This window comes from Lissotriton vulgaris, chromosome 7 (genome assembly GCF_964263255.1).
Source record: "Lissotriton vulgaris chromosome 7, aLisVul1.2, whole genome shotgun sequence".
Classification (NCBI taxonomy): domain Eukaryota; kingdom Metazoa; phylum Chordata; class Amphibia; order Caudata; family Salamandridae; genus Lissotriton; species Lissotriton vulgaris.
The window spans coordinates 1,347,290,020-1,347,304,819 of record NC_141695.1 but is presented as its reverse complement, the minus strand read 5'-3'; the positions used below and the strand labels follow the sequence as shown (position 1 = coordinate 1,347,304,819).

Below are 14,800 nucleotides of genomic sequence, written 5' to 3'. Positions count from 1 at the left end.
CCTTCCGTCTTATCTTTCGATGGAATGGGGTACTGCATCAGCTGCGCTCCTTACAAGATGTCTGCGGGGTGCTGGGTCTTACTGCTACGGAGGAGGACGGGGCTACACCCGCATGGAGGCGCCCCGAGCGGCGGAGCCGACGGAGGTCGAGAAGGCGCCCGTCGTCAGCGCCAGTGAGTCGCCCGGACTCGCCCACCATCAGAGCTGACATGGCGGAGGCCCTGAGGACTGCGGCCAGGAACTTGCCTGAGTCTACTGGTGTGGCCTTGACGGCCTAATTTTTCTCCGGGGGGAGAGGCTCTTAGCTTTCACGATGCTGGGCTGGGGGTTGGGGGGGCGGGGGGGTGGTGTGTGGCTGGACGTCCACTTGACTGTTTTCTGCAGACTCGCCCATTTGGGCTAGACTGAGACTATGGGGTGTTGTTTTTTGCTTTTTGTTTTGGCCGGTTGCCATCAATGGGTTTTGGGGGGGTTTCATTGTTGGTTTGTTGTGGGGGGGGTCCCGTCCGAAGCTGTCCGAACGAGTACGATGCCGCCTCTGGCCTTCCCTGTGCCCCTGCCCCGCGCGCCCCCTCCGCTGATCCCCCGCCTGCTGCATAGCACGCTGTTTCCCTGGAGGCGATGCCACCCCTGAAGGTAGTGACCCTTAATGTCAAGGGTCTGAATAACCCCGTAAAGCGTAGGGCGATCCTCTCCCTATTGGAGGGGTCGCAGGCGGATATTTGCCTCCTGCAGGAGACCCATTTACTCTCCAGAGATTGCCATAGGTTGCGCTCTGCCAAGTTCCCCACTCAACTTTTTTCCTCTGCTGCGACTAAGACCGCTGGGGTGGCCATTCTTCTAGCCAGCTCCTTTAGGGGGGAGGTGCTGTATAAACATGCCGAGCAGAAGGGGAGGCTCTTAGTGTATCGCATGCGCTTAGGAGGTGTTACCTTTACGGTTGGTTCGGTTTACAGTCCAAACGGTCACCAGGATCGTTTCCTGGACTCGGTGTTGGTGGATGTTGCTGCCTCGCCCGATCGCCATGTCATCCTGGGGGGAGACCTGAATATGGTCTTCGACTCCACTCTAGATAGGTCTGCCCAGCGTTTTCCGCAGACAGGGGAGCTTTCTAAAGCGGTGCGGGACCAGATTGCAGAGATGGACCTGCATGACCTCTGGCGCACCATGCATCCCACCGATAGGGACTACTCCTACTTTTCCCACGCACACCGCACTTATTCGCGGTTGGATTATCTTTTGGTGAGCGGCCCACTTCGCTCGGCCGCCACGGCGGCGGACATCGGGGTCTTGTCTCTGTCCGATCATGCGCCGGTCTCCGGAGTTTTTGCGTGGCCGGCGCCCCCCCCCTCGAGAGGGATGTGGCGGCTTCGGGACACGCTTCTCCATAAGAAATCGGTGGTGAAGCGAGTGGAGGAGGTCATCCAGGACTACCTGACCCACAATAACAACTCTGACACGTCCCTGGCTACACAGTGGGCGGCTTTGAAAACAGTCGTCAGGGGAGAATTTATCTCCATTTCCTCGGCTGAAAATAAGGAACGCCAGCGCAAGAGGGAAGAACTGACGGCGCAGGTTAGGGAGCTTGAGCAGGTCCACCGCCGGACGGGGGCACCTCGGGTTTGGAAGCAACTGAAGGCGGCGCGAAAACTCCTCTCTGCGCTGGATCTAGATCGAGCGGAGTACGCAGCGCTGCGCCTGAAACACGCCTTTTACACCGGCGGAGACAGGTGCGGTAAGCTCCTGGCCCATAGGCTTAGGGTTGCGCAGCAACGCAATGTGGTGAAGGAGCTGGTGGGAGTGGATGGGATCCCGGTTTCCGGTGACGCGGAGGTGGCAGATACCTTTCGATCCTTTTACGAGGCACTGTACGCTTCAGAATCTTCCCCACCGGGAGAGGCTGAGGCCTATCTGGATTCAGTGACCCTCCCGGTCTTGGACCCCTCCCAGGCGGACCACCTAGAGAGGGACATTCACGTGGAGGAGGTCATCTCCGCGATCGCACGGCTGAAGCATGGCAAAGCCCCGGGCCCGGATGGCTACACGGCCTTGTTCTACAAGACCTTCTGTCCCACTGTCGCTCCTCTCCTGGCTCGCTTGTTCAACTCCTTCTCCGAACCGGGCGCCATCCCACCGGACCTCCTCTCGGCGACTGTGTCGGTTATCCCCAAGCCGGGGAAGGACCGGACCTTGTGCGGCTCGTACCGGCCCATTTCGCTCCTAAATGTGGACCTCAAGCTTTACACCGGAATCTTGGCGGCCAGACTGGGTCTACACTTACCAGGTTTGGTGGAGGCAGATCAGGCCGGTTTTGTACCCGGTAGGCAGACGGTCGACAACACGAAGAGAGTGACGCACGTCCTGGAAAAGGCCTCACGCGTCCCGGGGGAGCGGATGCTGCTATCGGTCGACGCGGAGAAGGCCTTTGATAGGGTTCATTGGCCATACCTCGAGCTGGTCCTTGGGAAACTAGGGATCGGCGAGAAGTTCCGCACTATGGTCTTTAACTGCTATAGGAGACCGTCGGCGTCAGTGCGTGTCAATGGACACAGCTCCAGCAGCTTCACCATTGAGCGCGGCACGAGACAGGGTTGCCCTCTCTCGCCGCTCCTCTTCGCCCTTTATATGGAGCCGTTTGCGCAGAGGATCCGCGACAACCCGGACGCTATTGGGGTGAAGATGGGGCAATACACACACACTGTCAGCCTATACGCGGACGATGTCTTGTTGACCCTAGATGACCCCAGGCGGTCGCTCCCTGCCTGTGTCCAGGAGCTGGACGCTTTTGCCCGCGTTGCGGGCTTTAAAATGAACATGACTAAGTCGGCTGCACTGGATGTGTCGCTCTCTGCCGACACCAGACGGGACCTTCAAAGTCTTTTCCCTTTGCAGTGGTCCTCCTCCACGGTGCCTTACTTGGGCATTTTGCTTGCTCCCACCCTGCCTGCCATGGTCGCAGCTAACTACTCCTCTCTAGGCAAAAAGATAAAGGAGGAACTCGGCCGATGGAACAAGGGCCTACTCTCGTGGCTGGGCCGTATTGCGGCGGTGAAGATGACGATACTGCCCCAGATCCTGTATCTTTTCCGCGCTCTACCTCTTCAGCCCCCCGTGGGCTGGATACGGCAGGCGCAGGCAGACATCTCCCGCTTTGTGTGGCAAGGCCGTAAGCCTCGGATGAAGCGGGTCCTCTCCATGCTTGCCCCGGAGGCGGGAGGTCTCGGGGTCCCGGACCTCCGGAAGTACTTTCAGGAGGCGCAGCTCCGGTACCTGGTGGAGTGGAGCCGGTGGGAGTCGGACAAACACTGGCTCTTTCAAGACCAGGCAGTTGCGGGCCGTACCCTCCAGGAGGTCCCGTTCCTACGGCGCGTTCACCGCCCGCCTAATCTCTACGCCTCCTTTATCACCCGGGTCCCGCTAAGAGTGTGGGACGCGGTGTGTGAGCTACGGGAGCTCACCACTTTTCCGTCGCCGTTCTCTCCCATTGCTGACAACCCGGACTTCACTCCGGGCCTGGAGCCGGGGGCCTTTTCCCACTGGGTGAGTGCGGGATGTAGAGCGCTTTTCCAGATCTACGGGCCGGAGGGCGTGCTCCCCTTCCAGCAGCTCCGACAGGAGTTTGGCCTGACGGAGGGGGATAGACTGCGTTACATGCAAGTCCGCCACTGGGCTCTTCAACCCTCAGTGCGTGACGTCGCCGCCCGTACAATTACGCCCTATGAGCGATGGTTGGTGACCCGGGCCTCGGATGCCAAACTCATCACTGATTTGTATAAATTTCTCCAACCCCCGCCGTTTCACTACCATAACCCAGGGAGGGAGCGCTGGCACAGGGAACTGGGCAGGACCCTGAGCCACAAGGAATGGGACAAGATTGCGTATCGGGCGAGGCACTCTGCGTACCACACTGGGCTGACGGAAACCTTCACTAAAGTGTCCACCTATTGGTACTACACCCCGGAGCGGCTCTACGAGATGCGCAAACTAGGCGATAAGGGTTGTTGGCGCGGCTGCGGGCAGGAGGGCACCCTCACGCACATTCTCTGGGAGTGCCCGGTGCTGTCGGCCTACTGGAAGGAAGTCTTAGATGAGGTGGATAGGCATTTTGAGATTGAGCTCCCGCGCTTCCCCGCGTATGTCTTGCTTGGCCTCCCCAATGACTTGATGTACCCGCTGAAATCCCGCAGGGGCAGGCAGATTGCGATTGCGCTAGGCTCAGCCGTTCAGAACATACTTGTCCTTTGGCGCACCCCCACTGCCCCCTCTATCACTGGTTGGTTGCATAGGCTCTGGCAGGTACTGGGTATGGAGAAGATATCGCTAACGGTGGCTGGGAATGTTGACCAGTTTGAGGAGCTCTGGCATCCCTTTTTGGCACTGCTGTCCACGGAATTTCGCGAGCTAACGTGCCCACGGTACTTGCGCCTCCTTAGGCTGACACCGCCGGCGCCAGCGGCGGAGTGATTGTACGGATTGGGGACCGGGGGCTGGGGGTGGGAAGTGGGGTTATATGCTTCTAATGCTGCTTTTCGGACGGGGATGTTGGGGTGTTATTTTCTTTTCTTTCCTCCTTGCTTTTCTTTTTTCTCCTTTTCTGGGGTCGAGGGGCTGGTGGTATGGTATGCTTCTCTTTTGCTATGTCGCAGAGTGCTATTCTGGCTTGGCCTTGCCTAGGGAGTGGGGGCCTACGGGGGGTTGTTTACAGTGCCTTACTGCCTTATGTTTTTTGCCTTGTTACCCTCTGGGGCACCCTGCCTCCCTCTTCTTCTTCTGACTCGCTGCAACGTTTTGCTTCTTGTATTGTATGTTTGCCTGACCTCCTGCTCCCCTCCCCGTGTTTTTTATGCCTTAATAAAATACTTTAAACCTAAAACTTTAAAACTTCATGGTTCTGGTTTCCTTTCTTCGATTTTTGTCACTTTGGTGTCCTGTTCCTTATTTCATTTTCCTTCAATTTTTTTGTGGGATTTCTCAGCGAGTTGTGTTTTTTGTGTTTTAGTGTTGCTAAATACTTTGCAAATATTCTCAAATTAGCCTCTCTGCTCTGTGCTATAGCTTTCAGTGCTTAAGCCCTAGTTTGAATGGTTGAAACTGTGTGATGCACCTTACTGGTGTTTGGATCCTATTACTTGATTAGGTGAGAGGAATGGGGTGTATTATATGGTGTGGTTGTGTGACCTCACCATGTAATACACTACCAACCCCTTTATTACTGTAGATCGACATTGAGTAGCTATGGCTCTGAGCAATCAGGCTTACACAAAGGAATACGTGTAAAGTATTTAAACAGCGCCAAAACAAGTAAAGAAGTAATAAACTTGACCCCAGTTCATCAAAATAGATTCACTCATTCAAATCTTTATTCAGCAAAAGCAATAAAAGTCAGCAAACATATATAAATAGGACAATATACAGATACAATAAAGAGAATGAAAGAAGCATCGCAGTTGTGGGTACACAGTTCATGAAGAAGGTAATGCAACCTAGTAACAGAATTGGTAATACAATCATACTACCTTTTCCTAACTACCTATGCTCCTCTAATAAAGTTTAAAACTGCATAACAGACCTCTATTGTACAAGGTTTCTGCAAAAATACCAGGGCTTCCTGGTTCTATCCCAGCTGTGATCTGTGCAAAAACGGAAACCTAAAAAGAGCGTCTAGGCTCAGTATCTAGAGGGCAGAACATTATAAAGTGCTAAGTGCTTTGATTTGTGATGTTATTGCAATGGCCAAACACATTGCACAACGAAGGTGACCTCAAACCGAAGGGACCTCAAAATTTACATACAATACTTAACCTAAGCAAATTTAAAATAGCAGCAGGAGGTGGGTTTTGTAATCCAGAATAGATAGGGTTCTAGATTACATGTGGTTAAAGCCATGGCATATCTTGCGACTGACACCAAAGCCTGAGGCCTTTGCAACCTCAAAGCCGTACAATCGTTAAGAAAACATTGTTTAACTTCCTCCTGACATCATTGGGTGATCGCATGAGGGTTTTCGAACAGATCTTTCAGGCCTATTGCCAGGAAAGTTTTCTTTAGGTATAAAAGCCAAGGAATCCAGTCAACCGCATCCAAAGAAATGCAATCAGAAATACAGGGTCTGACCAGATCTGCTTCTGGGGTGCCCCCGGTTTTAATCCACAACATAGGTGGGCAAGACCCACCAGGTCCTCCAAATGTGGAAGGCCTAATCCTCATGGCAAAACAAGGGAAACTGCAAGGAGCCTATGTTCAAATTGTTTTTTCTGCTTTGAAGGATTTTCACATGTGTATAGCCCCACAAACCTGCTCCATATAACCCAGCTGAAATGCATTTGCTTTCATATGAATTGATCAGCTCCATGATAGGTGTTTTTCCTGATCTATGCCCTAATCTAACCATTTCTTCGATGTTCCTGCTGAGTTACTGGGACTTTTCAGTTAAACAGAATTTCATTTAAGAGGCAAACTAAAAAGGATCCGCAAAAATTTTAAATCTTTCATGTTCTCTTTGTGAGTTTCCCCCATGACCAATGTTTTTAACCTAATGTTTACGCGCCCGCAGGTCATAATAAATGATTTGTGATGGTTCACTTTTAGATCCAAATCTTCCATATAAATAGAGAAGGACTCCAGTCAGACCTCCAGGTCATTTGCTGCACAGGCAATGAATATGGCATCATCTGTGTACAGAAAAATTAGAATGGATTGCCCCCTATTCATTGTAGTCCTTTTCTACTTTATACAAATGTTTAGAGATCACGTTTATGTAAAGAAGGAAAAGAAAAGGAGCTAAAATGCACCCTTGTCTCATGCCCCGTGTGGTTCTAATTTTGGAAGTAGTTTCCCCGCTATCATAAAAAAATATGAACATTGGTCTACTGTCCCAATACCTGGTCTGAAGCCAAATGGAACATTGGGCACAATCTTATTTTCTCCAGCCCCAGTTTCCAGATGTGACAGAAGCACCCTCCCTAAGATCTTCACACTAGAATTGAGCAGGGAGATTTGCTTGCAACATGACAGAGAGGCCCTATCACCTTTTTTTATATTTGGAAAATTATAGCTGACCCCAATGAGTCAGGGATATGGCCCGCCACATATTGTTTTAAAAGGGTAATTAACAGTGGCACTCATAGGTCAACATTGGGTTTGAAAATATCAGCAGGGATGCCATCTGGGCCTGGCTCTTCTCCCAGGGCAACAAATAAAAGGGAAAAAAAACAAAATTTTTATGACTTTATGGACACCAAAGCAAAACAGATCCACCAGAGGGTTCCGGAGATATAGATTTTACAAGAAATAATAAATCAGGATTTTTCAATTAACCTCTAACAAGCATTAACAAATTCACTAAATTTGACACTTAGAAAACTTTTCAAGAGAAACTTTTCGAAGTTGGTATGATGTTACTTAGAGTTACTCTAGGTGACTAGCTCTGGAAGGGAGCCAGTCAAGGGGACAATCAGAGTCCAACAAAACAGTTACCCCCTCAAGAAAGACAGTCTTCAGTCCTGTTGCGGTGTCAGTGGCCCCTTGCCCATGACTTCTATGGATTGGTCATGATGCAAGTGATACATGATCCTGAAAATGTTCAAGAATGCTGTGCAGTTGTTGAGGTCTTCCCAGGGCTACTCATCAGTCCACAGTCCTGGTAAAGTAATTCTGGCCTCAAAACCCTCTGCGGGTCGTTGAAATCGAGTCACCACTGGCCTACCAGCCCCCTGGCACAACTAGCTCAGTGGTTTCCTTCTTTTGTCTGTATCTCTCCTTCTGGGTGACCAAACTGTACTTCGATGAATTTCTCAGGTCCAGCAGACTCGCTTGCAACTTTTAAGTGTCAGGTCATGGTATTTGGGCTGGACATCGGCGAAGAGCGACGATCCAGCTATCTGAGCTACCAACTAGACCGCGCAGGCGTCATTTGTGGCCCTATGCTGTGAACTTTGGTATGGTATTCCCATGGAGAGGTCAGCTAGCTAATATGGCCAGTGTGTAACTCTGCACTCACCAATGGAGCAACACAGGTCCCTCCCAGTAAAAACAACATTTGTAGGATTTTACTTCCAGAATATGTGAAACCCAAGTTCTACTTTTGTAATATGCTGCACTCTGCCCTACTACTAGATAGGCCTGCTATAGGAGTGACTTAAACATATTAAAAGGGAGTTTGGGCTTTGTCATTGATTAAAATGGCAAATTCATGTTAGCTGTTGTACACTGCCCTTCCAGCCTGCAGTAGCTGACTTGTAGCCATGTTTTACTGTGTCCGACTCAGGATAAAACAATACGTGCTGCAGTCCCTGAAGGTACATTCTAACTTACATGCCCTGGGTATCTCTGGTACTATGTAGTAGGACTTGGTAGTAAGTGAGCTTGTGTCAAATGGTTATGGTTCAATCAATCAAACATACATGTTTTAAGGGTTTGGGCACTGGCACTGAGGTCAGGATAGCAGGCATCAGTGCATTCTCAGTCAAAAAAGCAGAACATCTGTTCAAAACTTTAGGGGTGACCATACAAAAAGAGGGGCTTCCTTAGAGTAGGAGTCACAATCTCCCTATTAAGCAATTTTCTTACAATAAGGTTTATTTAGATGTCATAGGTATGGAAAGAAAGCACCTCTGCATCTGCATAGACTGGCCACTTGCCCCTTGGCTGCACAGTCGCTGAGTTTTCCACATTCGCCGGGCCAACATTTACACACCTGAAGTGGGCGACTTGGACAGCTCGACCTGCCAGGTGCGTGTGGAGTATTGCAGCGAAGACCTGCAACTCTGTCACGTTGGGACTCTTCTGTAGATGTAAAGAGAGAGAGAAGAGGAGGTGAGGTGGTGAGGTCTTATTACTGAGACACACCTACAAAGAAGCAAGGTCTTCACTAGGAGTCGACTGACGATCATTTCCCTGTGCAGTTTACAATTAAAAATCCTGTATAGCACTCTTGATATTTTGACTAAAATTTATTTTTAGGTATGGCCTAGATACAGTTTTAGCTGTTATGCAATTCACAAAATAAAATAATCAAACGTACATATGTACGTAAATGAATGGCTTTCAGCCAACCCTCTTCAATCATGTTCAAATGTCATTCACATTTTTGCTTCCAGCCACCAGAGCATACAGTATAGTGCATTGGGTTTGCCAACTTCAGTTATTGACTCCCTTGCCCTGTATGTGACTACATTTCACCTGATCAGGTGTGAACATCTGCCTAAGGAGATTTGCACTTCAGTGCCAGGGTTTGGAGACAATACTTTACATTATCAATCTTTTTCCCTTTCCATTCTTTATCCTTTTTTATGTTTCGTATCATCAATATGTGTTTACACTATGGGGACAATTTAGAGTTTGGTGGACAGAGTACTCTGGCAAATGAAGTTGAGTACCATGTTCGCCAAGCTCTCTGTCCAACCACCTCATGAAAAACAGGTGAATTATGAGCTTTCTTTCACCAATGCACCTGTTGGCTTCATCAACATAAAGCTTCCCTCTACACCCCCTTCTCCATCTGTCCAAAGGAGGAAGGGTATTACACTGTCCGTCATATTTAGGGAGGACAGGGTGATGTCCTGTTTCTTTCTGTCCATCACACCAATAAAAACCTGGTGATCAGTGGCAGGAAACAACAATGATCCTCCTGCTCTGGAAGAAAACTCCTAGGGTGAGGAGATCATTTGTTTTTTGTTTTAAAAAAATCTCCCATATTGGGAGTTTTTATTGAAAAACAAAACATGTTAAAAGCTTGGTGGGCGGCTACCAAAATCAATGGTGGCCGTCCACAAACTTTTTGTACCTTGAAGGGAAGCATAGGGCCACTGTATGAACAAATAAACACATAGCATTGAAGCGCTGGGTTCAGCAACCACTTGGATCCGGCACATTAAGTTGCCCTTGTTGTTTTCAGGTGGGCCCATTGTTTCATCGGCTGGTGGCAAACTCCATGCCCATTGCTTTGCTGCTGCTGCGCCCGTCCACACACTGAGGCTCGATGGCGAGCACAAACACTGTGTGTAGACTCTGCTGCTGATAGCAGGCAGGTAGTCCAACAGGCAGCATAGGCACCGGCAGGCACAGCACACAGAGCAGTGGACAGCGTCAAGACATTAAAAATAACATTTCACCTGTGAAGCCTGCCCGTGCCTTGTGCAAGTAATATCCTGAAGCTCACATAGGTCCCTGGCTGGCCATGTGCCTCCACAGCTCACCAGCCTGTCAACTTCTAACAGGGAGCCCATGTCCACTATCAGAAGGCTCACTGTTTCCAAACCTGAGCCTTCAGGTGCTGCTCTCTTGAATTAACACTTGCACCGACCGACTGCGTTGTAGCTGTACAGCAGGCAGCAGAAAGACTCTGTGCTTTCAAAAACGAGGTAAATAGCAGTTGTTTAAATTACTTCTGTTTACTCACTCAGTTTTAAAGCAGTGGCGGTTCTTATCGGGTTAGGATGTTATTACTCATGGTTTGGTTTGGTTTGGTTGATACTGCTAACAAGCACTGGAAACTTCAAATGGCCTGGCTGATAATTGGGGTAGGTTCATTGCTTTGTAATACATCCGTATGCAATAGCATTACACTGACCGAGAGGTAACTAATTACTGGTCACAGCTTTAACTCACCCAAGGTGTCACACTTTTGGCAGTAAAATGTCACTCATATGCATAGAGGAACAATAAAATTGTCACACGTAAGCTGTCTGAAAACTTTGAAGCTATGTTCCTTCTGAATCCTACAGCATCCTGATCAACCCCCCCCCCCAGCCACAATAGCCTGGCAGTGTTGGCAATCAGTTGCCAGCAGTTCCTATATCTATCCATCTATCTATCTATCTATCTATCTATCTATCTATCTATCTATCTATCTATCTATCTATCTATCTATCTATCTATCTATCTATCTATCTATCTATCTATCTATCTATCTATCTATCTATCTATCTATCTAACTATATATATATATATATATATATATATATATATATATATATATATATATATATATATATATATATATATATATATATATATATTCACTGAAAAAACCATAGGTTATTGACCATATATAGCATTTAAAAAACCTTAATTTACTCACACAAAACCATTGAAATTCGCATATATAGTTAGTTGCACTAACTATATAGCGCGCACCCGCAATCCACTGCTGATGATGTCACATATTACATCATTCATGACATGGTCAGTGACATCACTGATGACATCACTGATGACAACTCAAATTACATTACTGATGACATCATCCAGTGACTGTATGTTTCTGTAAAGTTAAAATATGTCTTACATATTGAAGAATGAGTAGATGTATAAGTTTCTGGATGAAGGATTTAGTAGGTGCATGACTGACTGTATGAGAGAGTGATTAAATGTGTCTCACTGAGTGCATGGGTTAGTGACTAAACTGTCTTAATTTGTGCATCATTATATCTGTTGTTCTGTAAACTGCTGCATGTGTTGATCAGTAGCTATATGAGTAACTATATAGGTTATTGATTGGTTGCCTAAGTATATGTATGGGAGAGTGAGTGTGTGTGTGGGTGGCTGGGAGGTGTGTGACTCTGTGCATAGATGTGTGAACAGTTGATTCACTAGATGTATGGGTTCAAAACTACATGTGGAAACAGCTGTATGGGTGGTTGACTGTGTGCATGAGTGTATTGGTGAGTTGTCAAAGTAAGTGCATATGTAAAACACAGTACATGTGAGAGCTGACATATACATTACTGTGTATAAGAGCCAGTGAATGTGTGAGTGGCTGCATGGATCATTGAAAACTTGTATCAGTGATTGTATAAGAGAGTAAATATGTGTTAGAATATGTTTGAATAAGTAAGGTGTGTATAACTGTATAGTTGAGGAAATGGAGGTGTGATTGATTCTTTGCATGACTGACTAGGTGTATGAGTAACTCCATGGATGAGTGACAATCTGTGAGTGTCTGTTTACACTGAGTGTATCTAAGGTTATATTAGAGTCTGAAGAGGTTCATCGTATTATCACATGAATGATGTCATCAGTGATGTTGTCAGTGATGTCATTTGAGTTGTCATCAGTGATGTCATCAGTGATGTCACTGACCATGTCATGAATGATGTAATATGTCACATCATCAGCAGTGGATTGCGGGTGTGCGATATATAGTTAGTGCAACTAACTATATATGCGAATTTCAATGGTTTTGTGTGAGTAAATTAAGGTTTTGTAAATGCTAATCCCTAACTATATATGGTCTATAACCTATGGTTTTTTTCAGTGAATTTTCAAGGTTTTGTAAATGCTAATTCCTAACTATATATGGTCTATAACCTATGGTTTTTCAGTGAATTTCAATGTTTTTTTTATTGCAAATATCAGAAACTGTTAAATGTATTATTCTTTTAAATGAAAAATATATTTTATAAGTTTGTAATATAATTTTTTGATGCATCTGCCAAACCCTAACCTCTTAATAGTGCACTGTGGTGGAATTGATTTTGGGACTATGACTGGGGTTGGTCTGGAAATGCTTTTAAAGGACACCTTTCATCAATTGATGACACTTTTTCCCCAAACTGCCTTGGTATATTCCAATATATGCCAATAACAGAAATGGAAGTGGTCCAACCAATTTTTTCCACAATTTGAGAAAGCACGGAAACATGTGAATAAATCTGTTTCTGCTTACATGAGAGAATTTACAATGGGTTTAATATACAACAATAACTTGCGTTACAACATGCAAGACATCTACAGAGGAGATGGTGTGCACTTCTCCGATGAGGGGAATAGAATATTCCTCCTGAATTTAAAACTGTGCATTGGAACCTACTTGTAAGTACCTTAATTAGCCACAGAACCCAATAGCTCTTTTCATTGCTTCCCTACCTCTGATCATTCAAAACTTTTATCTTTTTCTAATTTATTTTTTTTTTTTACCCAAGTATGCTCCCCGGTTCGCTTACCGGTGCGCGTACCCGGCGCATCCCACGCGATTGTTTTTTTTTTTTGCCTATATCAGCGTCCTAAGCCCCCCGCAGAAAACCTAGAGGGTCAGGAAGTGTCTACCGTGCCCCCTTCTACCCATTCCAAACATTGTTTGTCCTCCATCTTGTGTCTCAATTCTACCGATACACAAAATGGAGGACTCCCGTAACGCTGCCGGTTCGCGTACCGGGGCGCGCACCGGTGAGCGCTCGCTAAAAAAAGGTGGGAAAGTAATTTACAGAAAAACCACTAGAGACACTTTCATCAAATATAGAATAGGCCCTACTACATAGCAGTCCCTACCATTTACCCAAATTTGATGGAATTCCATTGAGAAAATTATGCTGTAGGCCTGACTAAATATCCTGAGGTAAATTACCTAACAAAAACACTTATGAAGTGTTAGAATTGACAACCAATTAAAATGCTACTTTCATTGTCTTCTATTATTTCATGACATTTGATTGGTTATGTACCTGAATATATAAAGAAAGAGAGAGAAACACAGCCATTTTGACTACTACTTCCTGAAGTACATTTCAAGTGCATTTCAACTGACAACTTAAACTTCTTTTTGAAAGGTAAGATGTTATTTTAAAAACTGAAGTATGTTGTGCACTTTAAGTTAATTAAGAAAACATTTTCTGAAAGTTATATACTATCCCTCTGTAATAGTTATAGATTGAGATAGACTTCTCTGTTATAGTTATGGATGGAGTTAGGCTTGTCTTGTATAATTATGAATTTACTTAGGCTTTATCACATACACTTTTTTATATTTTTACTTCCACTCTGATACCATACACTGCCCAAAGATAAAATCACTGTTAAAAAAAAAACTACCTGTCTGAACTTAAACCCAACAGTGCCCTATCTCTACTGATATATTTTTTTAAAATTCAAATTACAGCACAAAAATGGAAGGAGAGCAAAAAAATACCATCAAAATTTTTCTGGAAAGCAACAAAGATACAGATATTGAACCCAATGACTTAGAAAATTCATGGATGAATCACAGGACTTTGAACTTCTTCAATGTGTAGAATCAGTAGATTGCCTGATTGAAAATGAGGACATTTCTGACAATCAAATATTAGAAGTTCTTTTAAATTTTGAAAACGAATCTGAGAAAGAAATTTATATTTAATAATTCAAAAATTGTTAGAGACATTATTCATTTTTATATGTATTTTTTAAACTAGTACCAAATTGATTATAATGTAAAGTCAGACTTCAAATATACTGTGCAACTTTTTTGTGTAACATAGTAAGTTTGCTCATAGTTACTTCCTTTCTCCCACTATTTTATCTCCAATGTGTATTTAACATCTCTTTTTCATCTCCTGCCTCCATATTCTTTCTGCTTTCCTCACAGACTATGCTATGAATTCCATATACCACAATAACTTCTGAAACAACATGCAAGATATCTACAAAGGAAACGGTGTATTTTTATTTTTAGACTCTGCATTGGTACCTACATGTTGGTACTTAAATAAATAAAAATTAAAACAAAAGAACAATCAATATACATACATTATTTGAACATTCTTTCATTCTATTTTCCCTATATTACGCTCCCCGGACCGCTTCCCGGTGTGCGTACCGAGCGCTCCCCCCGCAAAAAAAACAATAATAAAATTTTTTTTTTTTTGCCCCGCGGGCCCTTTTAAAGCCCCCTCATCAAACCTAGGGGGTCAGGGAGGATGTACTCTGCACCCTTATGCTCATTTCCCCCTTTGTTTTTGCCGCCTCTTCTGTCTCATTCCTACCGAGACACAAGATGGCGGCCGCTCCGGACTGTTTAGAATGTTCACAGTCACCGGGGAGCCAA

At 45.7% G+C, this 14,800-nt stretch overlaps 1 protein-coding gene across 1 annotated transcript in view; it reads right to left on the bottom strand.

Annotated features, from left to right (window-relative positions):
- LOC147703664 (putative DBH-like monooxygenase protein 2) overlaps nt 1-14,800 on the bottom strand; it is a 531,825-nt gene that overhangs the window by 130,302 nt on the left and 386,723 nt on the right. The window contains exon 8 of the mRNA XM_086932001.1: nt 8,696-8,784. Coding sequence (XP_086788127.1) covers nt 8,696-8,784 — 89 coding nt within the window. The remainder of the gene's footprint in view (nt 1-8,695; nt 8,785-14,800) is intronic.